The sequence below is a fragment of the Rhinatrema bivittatum genome, chromosome 8 (assembly GCF_901001135.1).
Source record: "Rhinatrema bivittatum chromosome 8, aRhiBiv1.1, whole genome shotgun sequence".
NCBI lineage: Eukaryota > Metazoa > Chordata > Amphibia > Gymnophiona > Rhinatrematidae > Rhinatrema > Rhinatrema bivittatum.
The window spans coordinates 138,814,838-138,833,779 of record NC_042622.1 but is presented as its reverse complement, the minus strand read 5'-3'; the positions used below and the strand labels follow the sequence as shown (position 1 = coordinate 138,833,779).

The 18,942-nt window shown below is 42.2% G+C and overlaps 1 protein-coding gene across 1 annotated transcript in view; it reads left to right on the top strand.

Moving 5' to 3' along the window:
- Positions 1-18,942, top strand: part of EXD3 (exonuclease 3'-5' domain containing 3) — a 999,700-nt gene that overhangs the window by 444,332 nt on the left and 536,426 nt on the right. The window contains 1 exon segment of the mRNA XM_029613511.1: positions 4,008-4,178. Within this exon segment, the coding sequence (XP_029469371.1) occupies positions 4,008-4,178 (171 nt within the window).

Sequence of the window (18,942 nt, the reverse complement as noted above, 5' to 3'; positions counted from 1 at the left end):
AGCTTGACCTTCTACCTAGAATGGACTGAAGCCCATTGAAAGACTACTCAGCTTTTTGTTTCTTTTGACACCAACGAACTGGAGATTGCCATTGCGAAACTCACTTTATCCAGTTGGCTAGCAGATTGCATCTCCTTCTGTTATGCCCTGGAGGGCCTAGTTATGGTTCACAGTGTCAGTATCATGGTAGCATTGGTAGCTTACCTACGATCAGTCTGCATTGAGGAGATCTGCAAAGCTGTGACATAGAATGCTTGCCATGCAGTCACATCACATTACTGTTTGGTCAGGGACTCCCAACGTGACAATAGATTAGGACAGTCTGTCCTGCGAAATCTCTTTGAGGTATAGAATTCATTGTTTTTGATCCAGAGTGCCCCTTTATAAGAAATGTAAAAAGCAAAAGATGGATGATGGGGGAGGGGCGGAACAAGATGACTACGAGAGAATAGATGGGGGACGCTGACGTTATAATTTTCCTTTTGGTTCTTTTTGCCTTAAGAACATAAGAAATTGCCATACTGGATCAGACCAAGGGTCCATCAAGCTCAGCATCCTGTTTCCAACAATGGCCAATTCAGGCTACATGTACCTGGCAAGTACCCATGTTATAATGCCATCTAAGAGGAAGGGGAAAGTATAGGTCATCCCCGTGGAGCCTGTTTTCCTACCTAGTCAGCAAGCCATCTGGTCTTTTATGTCTTCTGAGCCTCCATTGCCCGGGGTTGTGGTTCCCATTGTTGGATCCATTGAGGGAGCAGTGGGCCTGCTAGGGGAGGAGGTTTCCTTCAGTCCCATGATCAAAATTTTCTACTGCCTCAGGGACTTGGCTCCCCCTATGATGCGGCATCGGCACGGGTTGATGAGTTCACTCCTGCCTCGATGCAGGTGGGGGCAGAGGAGGAAACCACATCTCTGTCTGAAATGGCCAGCCTATCCATTCTCACAGCACGAACGTTGCTGGAGGATAGCTGAGGCTACTGCCATCAGATTCTCAAGCTAGTGCAGCTACTCGGCCTCTTCTCGGGTCTGTTCCATCTGCTGTAGCTGGAGTTAGTGAGTTGCCAGGCGAACTTGTAAAACCGTCTGTGGTCACACTAGATGCTATGTGGGAACTAATGGTGCATTTTAACAAAGTTTTGGCTGTGACTGTTGTTTAAATTAGACTCTGTCATAAGCAATCTGGACCCTCAGCTATCAAGCTTCAGGAGCTTGAAAATCATCTAGATAGGTTACAAGAGGTGACTAAGATTCAATCAGTACAGACTACCTTGATCAGGACAGAGCCTTGCTTTCTAGAGGATTTGAATCTCTTGAAAACTCATCACACAGGTTTAACTTTCTTTTGTTAAATTTTCCTTAAATTATTGGGGAATTGCCAATGGTGACCTTAAGAAGATACCTTATTGAGGTCTTAAAGATTTCCTCTGAAAAGTTTCCTTTTATAAATAAGATTGCCTTTTTGCCCACTTCTTGCCCTTCCGGGAAAGCGATTCAATTTGCTCTGAATTTGGCTAATTTGACTGAAGTTTTAGAGACTTCAGGACCAGAAATAGCTGAAAGAGCAACCATCTTAATTTCACTTGTTTCTGAATCTGATGTTCAAAAACTTGAATTCCTTGTTCTATGGTCAGATTGTAAGAATTTTCCCAGATATTTCCAGAGTTACCCAGGAAAGGTGAAGGGAGTTTCTGAGTAAAGAAACTTTAGAATTGGGAGCTACATTTACCTTAAGATACCTTTGTAAATGTTTTGTTAAATTTCACTCTGATTTCTTTGTTTTCTTTTCTCCTGAGCAGCTCAAATCTTTTTTTAATGCCAAGAGAATTGTAACATCTTCTCCGGTATCTCAGTAACATCTTGAATAATCTTGAATTGTATTTAATAGAAGGGTCCTTAAATGCCTCTTGTTAATGCTTTTCATTTGATGTTACTTCTTTCTATACTCCCTTTATCTCCCTCTGCCTCTTCACAAATGACATTTTTAATCTTTACCATAAGAACATCTAAAAAAGATATGACATATATTTTCTTGATTTAATTTTCTTTGCTTATTTTCTTTGCATATTGTCCTTATTGTTTATATGTATTTGCTTTATTAAAGTTTAAAATTCATAAAGAAAATGTTAAAAAGAAAAAAAGGCCTGTTGTCAACAAAAACAATTGTTGTTGTACTCATTGACACTGTTCCTTTTTGCATTGGGGCAAACTGTAACTTGTCCTTGGAGAAAGCAGGATTGCTTATTTGTAACAGGTATTTTCTGAGGACAGGAAGATGTCACTTATTACGATTCCCGCCATGCTCTCCTTGGAGTTGGCTTCTCCAAGTTTAAGCTAAAAAGTAGACTAAGGAGCCTCTACTTGGACATTGCGTATAACGACGGTATATAAAACTCGATAGATAGATAGATAAATAAATAAATAAACAAACAATGCTAGGAAGCACACGCCCAGTAGGGCACAATCAAAGTTCTAGAAACTGTGACATAAAAATTCCAAGGCAGGCTCCTTCAGATGATGTCACCCACTTGTGAGGACTGACATCCTGATGTCCTCAGAGAATACCTGTTACAGGTGAGCAACTCTGCTTTATTTTAAAAGTCCTTCTAAACCATCTTCCTGAACTCGAAAGATCACCCAAGATGGTGTATAACAAGTATTAAAACATATATAAACAAGTATTAAAACGTACCTAATGTCTAACAGTTTAAGCAGCACATATAAAAAAGGGAAGTGTGAAACATCAACCTTAAAGAAAGTTGAAGACTGAATTTATAGCCAGATTTCATAAGATTTTGTTCCAGCAGGCATATGAGCAGCTGTGTCTGCCCAGCAGTAGTGCGACAGTTGTTTTTATGCTTCTCTGTTTAATGGTATGGTGTATTCTGATGGGCAGAGTGGAAGGTTGGAGTTGGCATTGCAGCAGGCAGGGGTATGAGTTGAATTTGAGACTTAATTTGTCACAGTAACTGGGGTGCTTCTTGCCACCGTATTATGTTGATAGATAATAGTGTGTGTTGAATTTTGTAATTTGTCTATTTATTCATTATGTATATTTGTTGATAATGTGTTTATTTTCATTTGATTGTTTTTATTTTGTTTATTGATTTACTTTTGTCGTTGTTTGTTTCTCTTATTATGGATGTTAAATTGTAACCTACCTAGTATTGTAGCTAGGTAGGCTATAAATATATTAAATAAAAAATAAATAGAAGTGTAAACACGAAGAGAAACCATCTGCATCTGCTGTACTAAGAATCTCCACAATACATTACTTCTAGTAAGCTGGACAAGGCCTAAGGGACATTTACAAGGTAAATGAGCATTGCAGACCACATAGGCTCCTTCATTCCTTCTTTGTCTTTGGTTAAACAGGAAGTGTGTTGTGAAATGGGCTATTATAGCGAGCCAGTCCCAGACAATATAGGACTGTCTAAAGGGACTAGTCAAACTTTTGTACACTTTTAGGAATAAATATAATTTTAGATGGATTGTCCATCATCCAAACACCGATGATTGATCTCCATCGAGGGAAGATTTTGATTGTACAAGTGAGATCCAAGGAGAACTCGATCTTAGGGATTGAAGGGGCCCATCTGACCACATCATTTCTTGTTATATTGGATCTTGCTGCATTGCACTGAATCATCTCTAGAAGTTTTAAGAAGGATTGAAGGGTTCCATAAAACTCCCAAAGTTTTTAGTTTTTCTATCGCTAAAATCTAACCCCCTCCACCAGCTTTTGGAATGATTAGAGGCTCTGAGCCCATTGTTAGGATTGTTTCACATTTCCACAGCTTCCCCTTCCATTAATGTTCAGTGTGCTGTGCATAAATAGCTTTGTTCCCTTGTTCCATACCAGAGATGACTGCCTACACTATGATTGCTTTCAGGGGGGTTGTAAGGCACATGGGAATCCCATGTAAACAAGCAGCACTACCTTATGTAAACGCAGTAATTCTTTGCTAATGCTATTCCTCCATTTGTGTTTTCTTTAACTCTTGTAGAGTTCACCATGTGCCAAGGAGAAGGCCTTGGTGCCCCCACCTCCGAGTTCACCCCAGGAGGTCAGCATGGTGTGTGATAACATGTTGCAGGGACTGGGCCGCTACCTTCGTTGCCTAGGTGTGGACGTGAAGATGCTGGAGAATGACGATGACCACAGAAAAGCTGCTGAGGTCAGAACGGCCACATAGTACTGTGACTTGGCCCAAAGGGCCTCTAATCTGGAAAATTGCTGCTCTACTTGGTTCTCTGGAATTGGTTTTAATTTAACTTTACATAAGACTCTTTGAACCTCTATGCAGCCTACTTAACTATTTCCAAATGGAAAAATTGAAAGAACGCCATTTTTAAACAGAAAAAGGAATCATTTTTAGAGTAGATTACCGTCACTGCCTTGTTTTGGGTAGCAGAATCTAATCTTATGACTTGCATTTAACCAGGGCCTTAAATTCTGTTCTGGAGCTCCAATGTTCTTTTAAGAGTAGCTCAGCTTGGCAGAAACAATCTCCACCTTTTCCGCTAGGATGGAACATGCATGGTCATAAGATGCTTGTAATACCATAGTTGGTTTTGCATTTTTAGTGGCCCAACTAAACATTAGCCAAACAGTGAAAACGTTGTGTGTTTTGTGCTTTAGACTTGACTATTTTGTTAATACTTCTCAACAGGAGTTTGTGATGTGTTATAGGAGATGTGTTGATTGTAAACCGATGTGATATGTAAAATTGAACACCGGTATAGAATGAATGAATAAATAAATGTGTTTTTACCATATGAGCTGCACCTGGAAGTAACTGTTTTATTACACAACAAAAAGCAGAACAAATGATTTTAAAAAATATATAGCACAACAGTCTTAAGAAAGGATCCTTCATTTTCAGTTTCTCTTGTAGAAAAGTTCCCAGGATTTTGAAATCTATGCATTTAGTAGCAGTGGCAATGTATGAGAAAAATTGCATGGTCCCTGCCATAAAGAGCTTAGAGCTATAAGTACAGTATAAATAGCTGACATGAATCCATAGCAAGATAGGTTTTTAAAATCAGGGAGCATGGCTGTAATGGAGCAATTTGTATACTGCCTGAGGTGCTTGCAGGCCTATTTTCACCTGCGCAGGGTTTTCCTTTCAAAATCTGGCCAGCTGGGGAGACTGTGGGCCCTATGTACCTGTGTACTTTTGCACCTGCTTTGAAGTCTGTGTGGGGCGTTCAAAATGAAAGCTCTGTGGATTTTCCCTCCCCTGACATCTCTCTGCCTCTTCTTGGACTCAAGTAAACTTACCCGTGCTGTGAACAACGTGGGTAACTAACTGCAGTGAGGGGAGCAATTTTTCAGCAGGGATTTTTCAGTGAGTACAGCTGTTAACCTGCAGAAGAATCTTTGAAAATTATACTATAAGTAACGAAGTCCAGATTCAAAAGCCATTTAGATGGATATTCAGATAACTCAAAAGTTATCCGTCTAAATAGTAAATGTGGCATATTCCGCCACTTATCCGGCTAAATTACAGCCGGATAAGTAGTTATCCAGCTATAATTAACCAGATAGTCGGAGAAAAAAGAGGCGTTCCGGGGGCGTTTTTGGGAGGGGCTGAGATATCTGGCTAACTTAGCAGAATATCGGGTATATCTCACTAGGTTAGCTGGATAACTTTAGGCCTGCTTTAGAGCCGGCCTAAGTTAATTGGCCTTGTGTGGCCAGATAATTACCTGCTTACCCAAATATCTTTAAAAAAAAATCTGGGAAAATAGTGCTGTCGTAGAAGAAACAAAAATAAACAAAGAGGCCAGTGGCTTATTCCCCCCCCCCCCCCCCCCCAATACCCAGGTTTTATATATGGGCCTCTAGGGTCATGTATGCCTTACTCAAACCTCTCCCTAAATGTGTAATACTCCATAGTAGGCAAGTTGCTGCCCCCCTATTCCTAATATCATAGATTGCGGGTGGGTGGGAGGGAAGGGAACTGCATTCAGATCTATGTAACCAATCATATTCAAAAGCTGGCCTGTTAGGCTTAAAATTAACGGCTAGCAATCGCTGGATAATTTTAGCCAAGTATATTCAGTGGAAGGTTTATCCTGCTGAATATATGTGACATGTTATCCAGCTAACAATAGCCGGATAACTTGTCCATTAACCAGTCTACTCAATATTGACTTCAGCATATATATCTTTTGCTTCAAACAAATATTACAATATAGGAGCAGATATTTTTTAAAAAGCTGAGCTTTTAAATTTAGTCCTCTAAATTAGGTGCCTAAGTTTTCAGCTGAAAATTCGCATAAATTTAGGGTCTAAAAGTTAGGTCCCTAAATTCAGGGATACTATTTATTTACCTAGATTTAAGTCCCTAAATTAGGTTCCTAGTTCTGAAAATCAGGGCTCTAACTCTACTCCTGTAACCACCCACTTTTTAGGCCCCTAAATTTAGGATCCAAATTAAATTAGAATCCTAAATGTAGGGACTCAGCCCTACTAAATTTTCAAAAGGACTAATTTAGGAGCCTAACTTCAAAAGTTAGATGCCTAATCACTTTGAATTTTGGCCTCATGAAAACTAAAATATGTTTGGACAAAAATGTAAGGAGACAGGTAAAAGATCAACAGACAAAGAATATTTAACGTTCCTGTTGAGTAACAGTTTAAACCATTTAAGCTTTTTCTTTGAGCTTTGTTAGATATACCTGGAGGTTCTTCCTTACAAAGGCGTGGCTAAGCTCCTAGTAAAACATGGAAATGATTCCAGGCACTGAGCAGCGGCAGTCTCAGGATATTGCCGGTCATCAGGGGACAGGAGTAGATTGATGAGCAGAAGAGTTGATGCCTGTACAGCTATTTGAAGGGAAAGAAAAAATAGGTTTGTTTAAGGTAAACACTGCTTATCATTAGTGAAGTAGTCAGGTGTTCTCAGAGCTTTCTGTAGGCCAAGGCTTATATGGTCCTGGATATTCACACTGCAAGCAGTTTATGCCCATTCTGAAGAAACCAGCAGAGCATTGATAGAGATAATGAATTCAACCCCCCTGGCCCCACCAACAACAACTGAAAAACCAATGCTGGAGATACTTCTGTAGACACTTCCTGTTCTGTCAGTAAGGTCTGTTTCTGAAGGGAACCCCTCTTCCATCCTCCTTTACTTATGATCCAGGGGGTCCCCATCCTCACCAACAACAAAAGGGAGGTGAAAAGCCACCTGTCCTCATCGCTGCTTATTGTTGAATGGCACCATAAGCCAGTGCTTTAGTAATACATTTCTTTATTTATTCAATTTATATTCTGCATTTCAGACACTTCAAAGTGGATTATATTCAGGAAATCACATCTGAGGTGATGGAGGGTGAAGTGACTTGTTCAATGTTAGAGATGTAAATCGTGTGATCGATCGTCTTAACGATCGATTTCGGCTGGGAGGGGGAGGGAATTGGTTCGTCGCCGTTTGGGTTTTTTAAATATCGTGAAAATCGTGTAAATCGAAAACCGGCACACTAAAACATCCCTAAAACCCACCCCGACCCTTTAAAATAAATCCCCCACCCTCCCGAACCCCCCCAAAATGCCTTAAATTACCTGGGGTCCAGAGGAAGGGTCCCGGTGTGATCTTTTACTCTCGGACCTCCAGTGCTTGTAGAAATGGCGCCGGCGCTACCTTTGCCTTGTCATATGACAGGTCAACGGTAGCGCCGGCGCCATTTTGTTTTTTGTCCCCTGAAGTCAGGAGCGTAGGAGATCGCTCCCGGACCCCCGCTGGACCCCCAGGAACTTTTGGCCAGCTTGGGGGGGCCTCCTGACCCCCACAAGACTTGCCAAAAGTCCAGCGGGGGTCCGTACGGAACGATTCGCGGCAGGAGATCGCTCCCGGACCCCCGCTGGACCCCCAGGGACTTTTGGCCAGCTTGGGGGGGCCTCCTGACCCCCACAAGACTTGCCAAAAGTCCAGCGGGGGTCCGGAATGACCTCCTGCAGTCGAATCGTGTTGTCTACGGCCGGCGCCATTTTGCGCCGCCATTTTGCGATTGCAGGAGGTCGTTCCGGACCCCCGCTGGACTTTTGGCAAGTCTTGTGGGGGTCAGGAGGCCCCCCCAAGCTGGCCAAAAGTCCCTGGGGGTCCAGCGGGTGTCCGGGAGCGATCTCCTGCCGCGAATCGTTTTTCCGTATGGAAAAATCAAAGGTAGCGCCGGCGCCATTTCTACAAGCACCGGAGGTCCGAGAGTAAAAGATCACACCGGGACCCTTCCTCTGGACCCCAGGTAATTTAAGGCATTTTGGGGGGGTTCGGGAGGGTGGGGGATTTATTTTAAAGGGTCGGGGTGGGTTTTAGGGTTGTTTTAATGTGCCGGTTTTCCCGCCCTCCCCCTTCCCCTCCCCCTTCCCCCGATTTACGATTTTTTGACGATAAATCGGGGGAATTGTTATTGTATCGCGGCTCTAACGATTTTTGACGATTTAAAATATATCGGACGATATTGTAAATCGTCAAAAAACGATTCACATCCCTATTCAATGTTATAGGAGAGGCATGGTATTATGAGCAGTTAAATTTAGTTCCCTAAAGAAACTATGTCACTAAATTTAGCTACACAATCCCTGTGAGTTTTCAAAGGCTGTGATCTAGCTGTCTAACTCTGTGGTTAGGTGGCTATATGGCTTTGATAATTTACCCCTAAATAATTATTGTGTCTGCTAGAACTGCTTTATAGTCAGCCTTAAGACAGAAGACATTAGCGTTTTTCAGAATGAGTTCATGTTCACCTTTCATGGTGGTTCATTAAAGTGAATTTGTTTTGCTACATTTCAAGTGCTTTATTCCTGACTTCTTCATCACATAAAGTGCTCTTAGTAGCCAAAAAATTGATTTCACTTGTCTGCCTTTGATGTCAGTATCATAAGCAAACATACGGGCCGATTCAGTAAAGTCCGCGGGAGAGTGGGCGAACACTCTCCTGGCGTGCGCACAGACCACTCTCCTGTGCACGCGATTCTGTATTTAAATGAGGCCCGGCGGTAAAAACGGGCAAAAGGAGGCGCTAGGGACACTAGCGTGACCCTAGCGCCTCCTTTTGGACCGGAATGGCGGCTGTCAGCCGGTTTGACATCCCGCTGACAGCCATGGGCTGGGAAACTGGACACAGGCAAAATTGAGCGTCCGACTTCAAATTTTTTTTTTTTTTTTACTTTTGGAAAGTTTCGGGACCTCCGACTTAATATCGCCATGATATTAAGTCGGAGGGTGCACAGAAAAGCAGTTTTTACTGCTTTTCTGTGCACGTTCCCGGTGCCCGAAGAAAAAGAAATTAGCGCCTACCTTTGTGCACATTTTACTTTCTGTATCGCGCGGGAATAACTAATAGGGCCATCAACATGCATTTGCATGTTTTATGTTTTATGCGTTTTTTCAATACTTGTATAAAACCTTTGTACATATCACATGCCCATTGATTCCCTGTACATATTTTTTCCTTATGTATCTGTTTTCCACCCTCCCCCTGCCCCCTCCGCTGTCTTGATCACCCCACCCCTCCATCCCCTAGTTATTTAGTTATTAATCGGTTAATACGTTTATGTTACACACTGTTCCTTGTAAAGGCTTTGCCTATATATATTTTGGTTGTAAGTTATCTGTAAACCGGCACGATGTGCAAACGGTTGTCGGTATATAAAACTAAATAAATAAATAAATAAATTGTTACACAAAACTCTTGAGGAAATTCAAATATACAAAAAATGCATATTGTTCCAGGAATCAGATCCCAGATAATTCAGTTTTTTCTACATGTAACCCCTGGGCAGGACGGATCCTTTACTTGGCACCCAGGGGCACATAAAAAGAAAAGTGTAAAGGCAGACCCTTTCTGCACAACTCCTCCCTACCGGAGAGCTTTAACCTGAGGCCGCCCAGTCCTTTTCCGTTGCAACTCAAGCCTTGTTTCCGTCCTTATTTCAGAGCATGTATAATTATACAGTCTCAGCATCCAATAAACACACAGCAGAGGATTGGTGGTTTCCATCTTCTTTACTGATAGTTTATTCAGATGATTAAATAATATTTACACTTCTCACATTCGATTGCAGCAATAAATAAAAAGACAACAGATAGCATAAACTTGTGACTCCACTTCTTCTAGCAAAGTGTCTACTTCTAATGGAAGCTTTATATTTACACAGAATTCCTCCTGGTATCCAATTTCTTAAATTCCTCAGATTATGCAGATTAAATTTAGTTCAATCTTCCTTCACTTCCCCAATTTGTTCTCTGGTCTCTTCGAACGAGAGTTGGTCAGAGTATACACACAGTCCCAATATTTAAACAGAACTCAGTCCCAGATTTAATACTCTTCCAGAAATCCTCTTAAAATACTTTAAGCTTGTTATACAGCACCTAAGGATACCTCACTCTCCTTACTTGATTCTTTAACTCCTTTCTCAGCGCCCGGTGGGCACCTCTCACCCCTTAAATGACTTCCACTAATAGCAACAAAGTTCTTGTTACCTTTACTTTTGTCTCTCCTTTGTTTCCTCTAACAGCGCACCTTACTGGGATCCCTTTCTTTAGATGGTCTTGGTAACTCCGCTGCGTCTTTCTGAAGGAAAGACTCTCTCTTCAATAGGTTTAGGATGCTGACTCCAGGTTCCTTGGGATATCAGCTCTAAGCTGACAGAAGATTACTTGAAACCCAAAAAAGGGGAAAATTAAGCAAGAAGCAGGAAAGATGGAAAAACATACATGTCTCACAACAGAGGAAATAATTTGAAACAGTTAATACAAAAATATTCTTCCTCTGCAACAAAGGAATGGTAACTAAAACAGAAAATGTCATAATGCCTCTGTATCGCTCCATGGTGAGGCTGCACTTTGAATACTGTGTACAGTTCTGGTCACCACATCTCAAAAAAGATATAATTGCGATGGAGAAGGTACAGAGAAGGGCGACCAAAATGATAAATGGGATGGAACAGCTCCCCTATGAGGAAAGACTAAAGAGGTTAGGACTTTTCAGCTTGGAGAAGAGATGGCTAAGGAGGGATATGATACAGGTCTACAAAATCATGAGAGGTCTAGAATGGGTAAATGTGAATCGGTTATTTACTCTTTCGGATAATAGAAGGACTAGGGGGCACTCCATGAAGTTACCAAGTAGCACATTTAAAACTATTCGGCTAAAATTCTTTTTCACTCAATGCACAACTAAGCTCTGGAATTTATTGCCAGAGAATGTGGTTAGTGCAGTTATTGTAGCTGGGTTTAAAAAAGGTTTGGATAAGTTCATGGAGGAGAAGTCCATTACCTGCTATTAATCAAGTTGACTTAGGGCCAAATTTTAAAAGGTGTGCATGGGCGTAGATTTGTTCGCACAATCCGGTGCGAACAAATCTACGCCCGATTTTATAACATGCGCACGCTGCCACGCGAATGTTATAAAATCCATGGTCGGCGCGCGCAAGGGGGTGCACAATTGTGCAACTTGCGTGTGCCGAGCCACGCAGCCGTCCTCCGTTCCCTCCAAGGCCGCTCTGAAATTGGAGTGGCCTCGGAGGGAACTTTCCTTCCACCTCCCCCCACCTTCCCCTACCTAACCCGCCCCCCAACCCTACCTAGAACCCCCCTTACCTTTGTCAGGTAAGTTGCGCCTGCCAACGGCCGGCCCGCGATCCCAGGCACAGCGGCAAATAGCCGCTGTGCCTAGAGGCTCCCGCTCTGCCTCCCTGTTCTCGAGCCACAAAAACAGGCTAGGTTTTCAGGATATCCACAATGAATATGCATGAGATAGAACAGCATGCTTTGCCTCTACTGTATACAAATCTATCTCAAGTATATTCATTGTGGATATTCTGAAACCCAGACCTATTTATGGCGCTCAAGGACTGAAGCTGGTCACCCCTGGTCTAGAGATTTCAGGGAAAAACTTTGGAAATCTACAGACAGGAACCCATGTAACACTAGATCAGCTGCTATTAGGATTTGATTTTGTTTGTCTAAGAAATAGCATCTCTTTGGACCTCTACCAGGTATTTTATGATTTTGCATCAAAATTTAGATTTTTTTTTCTAATGTTCTTCTTTGAAGTTTTCTTAGTTTTTCCTGTGCCAGGAAAGCCATCCAGTTGAAGAATTTAATACTTTCTTGTAGGGTAACCTCAATTGACATCTACTTGCCTGACAGATATACTGAGTTGGGGCATGCAGGACCCCACACTCCGCAAGTAGTCTTTTGATCAGGATGTAACAAACTAAATCTTTCTCAAGTGGGGTCTACCGATGTAGGTTTGTTTGTGACAGTCTTAAACAGTAAGATATCAGTTTAGCAACAGACACCACCTCTCTTCATTTGAGGAAAGGCTTGGTCTGTGTGTGTGCACTGTGCACTGCTCCTGCTAGTCAAGACCATAAAAATAAATAAATAAAGGACAAGCTGTCTATGATCCTCATAGTGCTATACTGACTGAGACAACCATCACAGATCCCAGCTGTTTTGGATCCTATCCAGACCTAAAAACCCAGAACCAAGATTTGTTATGCTGTCCCAGTATTTGGTCTTTATTTAATTTATTTTTGTATTCTACAAAACCATAAAATTATGCTGAAAGTGGATCACAAAATTAGCACAAGTGTACATATCAAACAAATAAATTGTAAGTGCACACAAAAAAACCCCCATTTAAACAAACAAAACTAATTAAACATAAAAAAGTAAAAAGCCTCTGAATCCTGCTTCCACAAATCCAAACAGTAAAGAACTATCACTTTCAACTATGAGAAAATAAGTGGTTTACCTGTAGAAATGGGTATTTGAAAATTGCCTGTTCCCTGCAGGTAAAAGTACATGTGTAATGCCACTGTGATACATAATTTTACCCACAGATAGGGCAGGCAACTCATAGGCAAGAAGAACTTAACCATGGCAGTCCATGCCATAGTAACCTGAATTTACAGCTACACATTATGCAAGGGTTTAACCAAATTTCCAGATGACCCTTTACAAACTTGAGATAAGATAAAACCCCACTGTATGGCTGAAAGAAGGTGGCAAATCACATGATCATATCAAACTTGTACTATGCATTAGCTACCAATCCCCTACAGGTCCAAATTCAAAACTTTGACAATGACTTTCAAAGCGCTAAGAGGAGATGGATCTAGTTACTTTTCAAAAAAAAATTATTTTTTTTTCAAATTCTTTTTGAATGATTTTCGTTCTGCTTGGGTCCTTAACTCAACAGGCATTTCATTCCATATTTTTGGGCCAGCGATGGAGATACTTCTCTCTCTCACTTGACTAAGATGGGCTGATTTAACTGATGGTATTATTAGCATTCCTGTATTGGCTGATCTCATATATAGAAAGGCTGTCCTTATATGTGTCCTCATGACCCGCTAGGATCTTCACTTGGGGCTTCCACAAAACCTCTAATGACAAAATAAATTTAAAAAATAGCTACCCGCCAACAGTCTTTCTTGGGAACAATACCTGCCCTAGGGAACTCTCTTCCAGAAGAAATCTGTCAAATACTACTCTGTATTGGGTCCTGAGCTATTTAGCATATTCATAAATGATCTAGAGAAAGGATTGACAAGAGAGGCGACCAAATTTCCAGATGACACAAAATTGTTTTGAGCTGTTAAAACAGCAGCAGATTGGGAAGAGCTGCAGAAGAACCTTGTGTCACTAGGAGACTGGACTTCTAAATGGCAGATGCAATTTAATGCGGACAAGTGCAAAGTAATGCATATAGAAAAAAAATTATCCCAGCTACAGGTACATAATGCTGGGTTCCATATTAGGATCACCACCCAGAAAAAGGAATTCTACATCCTTGTGGACGATACCTTGAAATTTTTGGCTCAGTGGGTGGCAGTGGTCCAAAAAGCAAATATAATGTTAGGAATTCTTTGTAAAGGGATAGAGAACAAAACTGAGAATATCATAATGCCCTTGTAAATATCCATGGTGTGACTGCCCCTTGAGCATTGTGTACAGTTCTGGTTACCCATTTCAAAACAGACATAGAAGACATAGAAAAGATACAGAGAAGGATAACAGAAATGATAAAGGGGACCGAAAAGCTCCCTTATGGAGAAAGGCTAAACAAATTAGGGCTCTTTCACATGGAAAAGAGACAAATGAGAGGGGATATGATTGAGATTTATAAAGTCATAAATGGGGTAGTATGGGTAAGTAGGAAATGGTTATTTACCTTTTCAAAGAACACTATAACTAGGGATGGCACCATGAAACTAGCAACCAGCAGATTTAAAACAAATCCTAGGGGGCCAATATTCAGCCGCAGAGTAGCTAGTTAAGTTAGCTATCCGGGTAACTTAACGGGGATATTCAGTGGTGAAGCCATGCTGCTTGAATATACCTGTGTGGTAACTCAAGCATAGTGGGTGAGAACAGTCAGAGAAAAAAGGATACAGACTCTGGCTGTTCCTTCGCTTCACTTTATTTACAGTGGAAAAATACACAGAAAATGAAAAGGGCAGCACAACTTAGTCTCAAAACATACAGTGCAGTTCACCTTAACTTCAGGTCAAATTTAGCACAGCTCAGAGCAGTTCACCTTAACTCCAGGTCAAAATATGTAGTGCAGCTCACCTTTAGACATAGCAGCTTCTGGCATATGGTGTCTCTCTCTCTGTTTCCTGGGTCCTGCCTAACCCTTTTAGTCCCTGAGGTCTTATACTTTGGTGATGGGCTCCTCCCTTCACCCAGGATTCCCTGCAGGTCTCAATCTTAAGGAGGACAGGGCAAGACAGCTGTTTTAGTTCTTAAAAGTAGTCTGAGGGAGTTTTCTATACTCTCCCTCACATACCCTCCCTCTCAGCTCAGTCTTGCTGGGATGAACATCTGCCTGTACAAGGGACACCTCTCTTGACAGGAAATTTGCATTGGCATTCTCTCTTCCTGCCCTATGTCGAATCTTATAATTGAAAGGCTGTAGGGCCAGGAACCATCTCATCACTCTCGCATTGGACTCCTTGTTCCTATTTATCCATAGGAGCAGTTGATGGTCCGTTAGCATGAACTGCCATCCCAGCAGATAATAGTGCAAGGCCTACAAGGACCACTTGAACGCCAAGGTCTCCTTCTCAGCTGTTGAATACTGCTTATCGCATGGCATTAGTTTCTGGCTAATATATGCCACAGGATGTTCTTGGCTATTTTTCTCTTGGACTAAGATGGCTCCAAAGCCAACTTCTGAGGCATCAGTCTGCACAGTGAAGGGTTTGGTGAAGTCTGGGTTTATCAGGACCAGTTCAGAGCATATCACCTCCTTTAGGACTCTGAAGGCTTCCTCTGACCACTGGACTTTTTCTGATGCTTTCTTTAGCAACAGTCTTGTGAGAGGCTCTGCCTTCTTTGAATAGTTAGGATTAAATTTTCTGTAGTATCCCGTAAGGCTTAGGAATGCTCTCACTTTCACTTTTGTTTGTGGGTCTGCCACAAAGTGATCACCTCAATCTTCCTGGTCTGTAGATGAACCTTGCCCTTCCCATGGTGTAGCCAAAATACTGGACCTCTTATCCTCCCAGCAAGCACTTCTTAGGGTTAGATGTTAGCCCTGATTTCTTCAGACTGGTTAGCACAGCCTGGAGTTGGCTAAGATGTGTCTTACAGTTGGGGCTGTAAACCACAATGTCATCCAAGTAGGCGGCTACATACCCTTGGTGTGTAGGCGGAGCAAGTGGTCAACCAATCTAAACGTTGAAGGGGCGCCATGAAGGCCAAACGTGAGTACGTGAACTGGTAAAGGCCACCAGGCGATGAGAACGCAGTCTTCTCTTTCACCTAAGGCATGAGAAGCACCTGCAATATACTTTGTTAAAATCGAGGGTAGAAATGAACTGGGCTGATCCCAGATGCTCAATCAGTGCATCCACTCATGGCATCAGATAGGCGTCTAGTTTTGAGACTGCACTGACCTATTTAAAGTCTGATGTTCCCATCTGGCTTTGGCACCAATACTATTGGTGAGGACCAGTCACTGTTAGACTTCTCTATTACCCCGAGCTGGAGCATGTCCTTCACTTTAGTTTTGATTACGTGGCACTTGGCCTCAGGAATCCAATAGGGTCGCTGCTATACCACAATTCCAGGAGGTGTAATGATGTCATGTTGCATTAGGTGAGCATGACCGGGCAGGTTCAAGATCTCCTTGTTTTTATATCTCAGATGCTTTAAATCAGCTGTCTGTGTAGTGGACAGCTGTTCTCCAAAGGAAACTTGGGCTTGTCCACTTCAGGCCCGACCTCTGGGCCAAACTCTTTCCTGTACCATGCCACACTCCTGAGCCACCCATTTCTTCAGGAGATTTATGTGATAAATTTGAGTTTTATTTCATTTATCTGACTGAGCTATTTTGTAATCCACGGGCTCTGTTTTCTCCAAAACTTCATATGGTCCTTGCCAACAAGCTAACAGCTTGCTTTCTGATGATGGAAGAAGGACAAGGATGTGGTTCTTCAGCTAGAATACTTGTTAGACTGTGGTATGATTGTAAGCTCGAGCTTGAGAACTCTGAGACTTTTCCAGACATAGGCGGACCACCTCCCCAGCCTTTTTTTTAGGCCATCCTGCACTCAGAGGATGTAGTCAACGAGATTCTGCCCAGGTTTTGCTTCATTTTCCTAGGTCTCATGAGCAATGTCCACGGTTCTTGTTGGTCTCTTCCTATATAGCAACTCAAATGGGGAAAATCCCATCGAGCAATGCGGTACTTCTCAGATTGCGAACAGCACATAGGGTAGTAATGCATCCCAGTTCTTGCCGTCTTCATCCACAAATTTCCTCAACATTTGTTTGAGCAACTGATTGAAGCAGAAACCAGGCCATCGGTCTGTGGGTGATGCACTAAAGTCTGCAGAGTTTTTACCGTGAGCAAGGCGGAGAGTTGTTTCGTAACCTTGGAGTTGAAGGGGGTACCCTGATCCATCAGGATTTCCTTGGGCAGCCCAAGTTGTGAAAAAATCTCCATTAAGATGGTTGCCACTGTCAGTCTTCATGTTCCGTAGTGGGACTGCCTCCGGATATCTTGTAGTCTAGTATGACGAAAATGTACTTATTTCCTCGAGTCGATTTCTCTAGTGGCCCCACAAGATCCATGCCCACTCTTTCAAAAGGGGTCTCTATTATAGGCATTGGTGAGAACGGTCAGAGGAAAAAGGATATAGGTGCTGGCTTGTTCCTTCAGTGCAGTTTATTTAGAGTGGAAAAACAAATAGAAAATGAAAAGGGCAGCACAACTTAACTTCAAGTCTCAAAACATACAGTGCAGTTCACCTTAATTTCAGGTCAAAACATTTAGCGCAGTTCAGTGCAGTTCACCTTAACTTCAGGTCAAAGCATATAGTACAGTGTAGAGCAGTTTACTTTAACTCCAGGTCAAAAAATGTAGTGCAGCTCACCTTTAGACATAACAGGTTCTGGCATATGGTATGTTTTTCTTTGCTTCCTGGGGCCTGCCTAACCATTCTAGGCCCTGAGTTCTTTTACACTGGTGACGGGCTGTTCCCTTCACCCAGGATTCCCTGTGTGACTGAACCTTAAGGAGGATCGATCGAGATAGCTGAGTGAGTTTTCTTTACATTCCCTCACAACCTGGTTATCTTAGCCAGAAAAGTATATTCGGCTAACTTTAGGACAGCCCTACGGCGAGACCAGAGTAGCCACATTGGTTAAACGGCTTACTCTGAATATCAGAGTTAGCTGCATAACTTATGCAGCTAGTTCTGGCCCACCCCTAACTGCCTCCTGCCCGCCCCCAGTCCACCCCCGAATTATGTGGCTAAATTCTAGCCGCATAACTCGTTTTCAGTTTGCAGGTAAAAGTACACTTGTTGAACAATGTGCTTGCTTTTACCTGTAGATGGGTTGGACAATTTCTGTGGATAAAATGCTTTTTTTTTTATCTGTGGGAAGGGCTTTCAGTATTGCCCTTTCCATATGTCACTAAAATATTAGTAGTCTAGGATTGCCTTTTTACATCAGGTCAACCAAGTGTTGTATGCATGGATTTATATTTTTTATTTTCTCAGTGATTTTCCAGAGAAAATCAGAACTACTACTCCAGTCAGTGGGGCAAAACCAGGACTGGATCAACCTGTATGATTGTCCAGAGGTGAGGCTAATTACTACTAATTACTACTACTATTTTCTTACTGTAGCATCTGTCATGTAGTGCAAGTCTTTTTGAACACTCTGGCTTTTGGATTCATAAGTCACAGTGTTCATGATATGTTTGGTTAAGGCAGAAGGCTGTGATTTCAGGAGTCAAGCTGACAGCATAGAACAAGTTGGACACTGATGTTAGGTGCACGCAGGCTTGTACTAACATAGCTTCACAATAATTAACGCCCTACCACCGCCAGATAAAAATAATACATAAAACATAAACTAAGATCAGCTGTATTATTCTTCAAAACTGCATGTTTAAAGGACCATTATATAAACAGGCAGCTAAGTGTCAGGATTTCTGGACTCAGAGTCCATCACCCTAAGAGTGGTTCAGGATAGCAAAGCTGGATGCTGGGCAGGACTAGGGCTGGTCTTCCGCCTAGCCAGCTCCCTTCTCCGCAAGTTGATCCTTTGGGTTCTGGCGGCCAGTATAAAGTGGAAAACCATCCTTGTGGTTAGAGCAGTGGGCTACGACCCAGGAACATCAGAATTCAAATACCACTGTTGCTCCTTGTTACCTTGGGCAAGTCACTTTACCCTCCATTGCCTCAGGTGGGGATAGGGAAATACCTATAGTACCTGAATGTAATCTGCTTTGATGTACACATGGAAGTGCTGAAAAGCATAATATGAAAATCTAAATAAATAGATAAATGTCTTTGCTGCGGCAGTACATCATGGTGAGTCTATGCAGGCAGAAGCAAGGCTGGTCAGACTGGAACAAGACTGGACAGGCTGGATAATCTGGAGCAAGGCTTGGGACATTAGT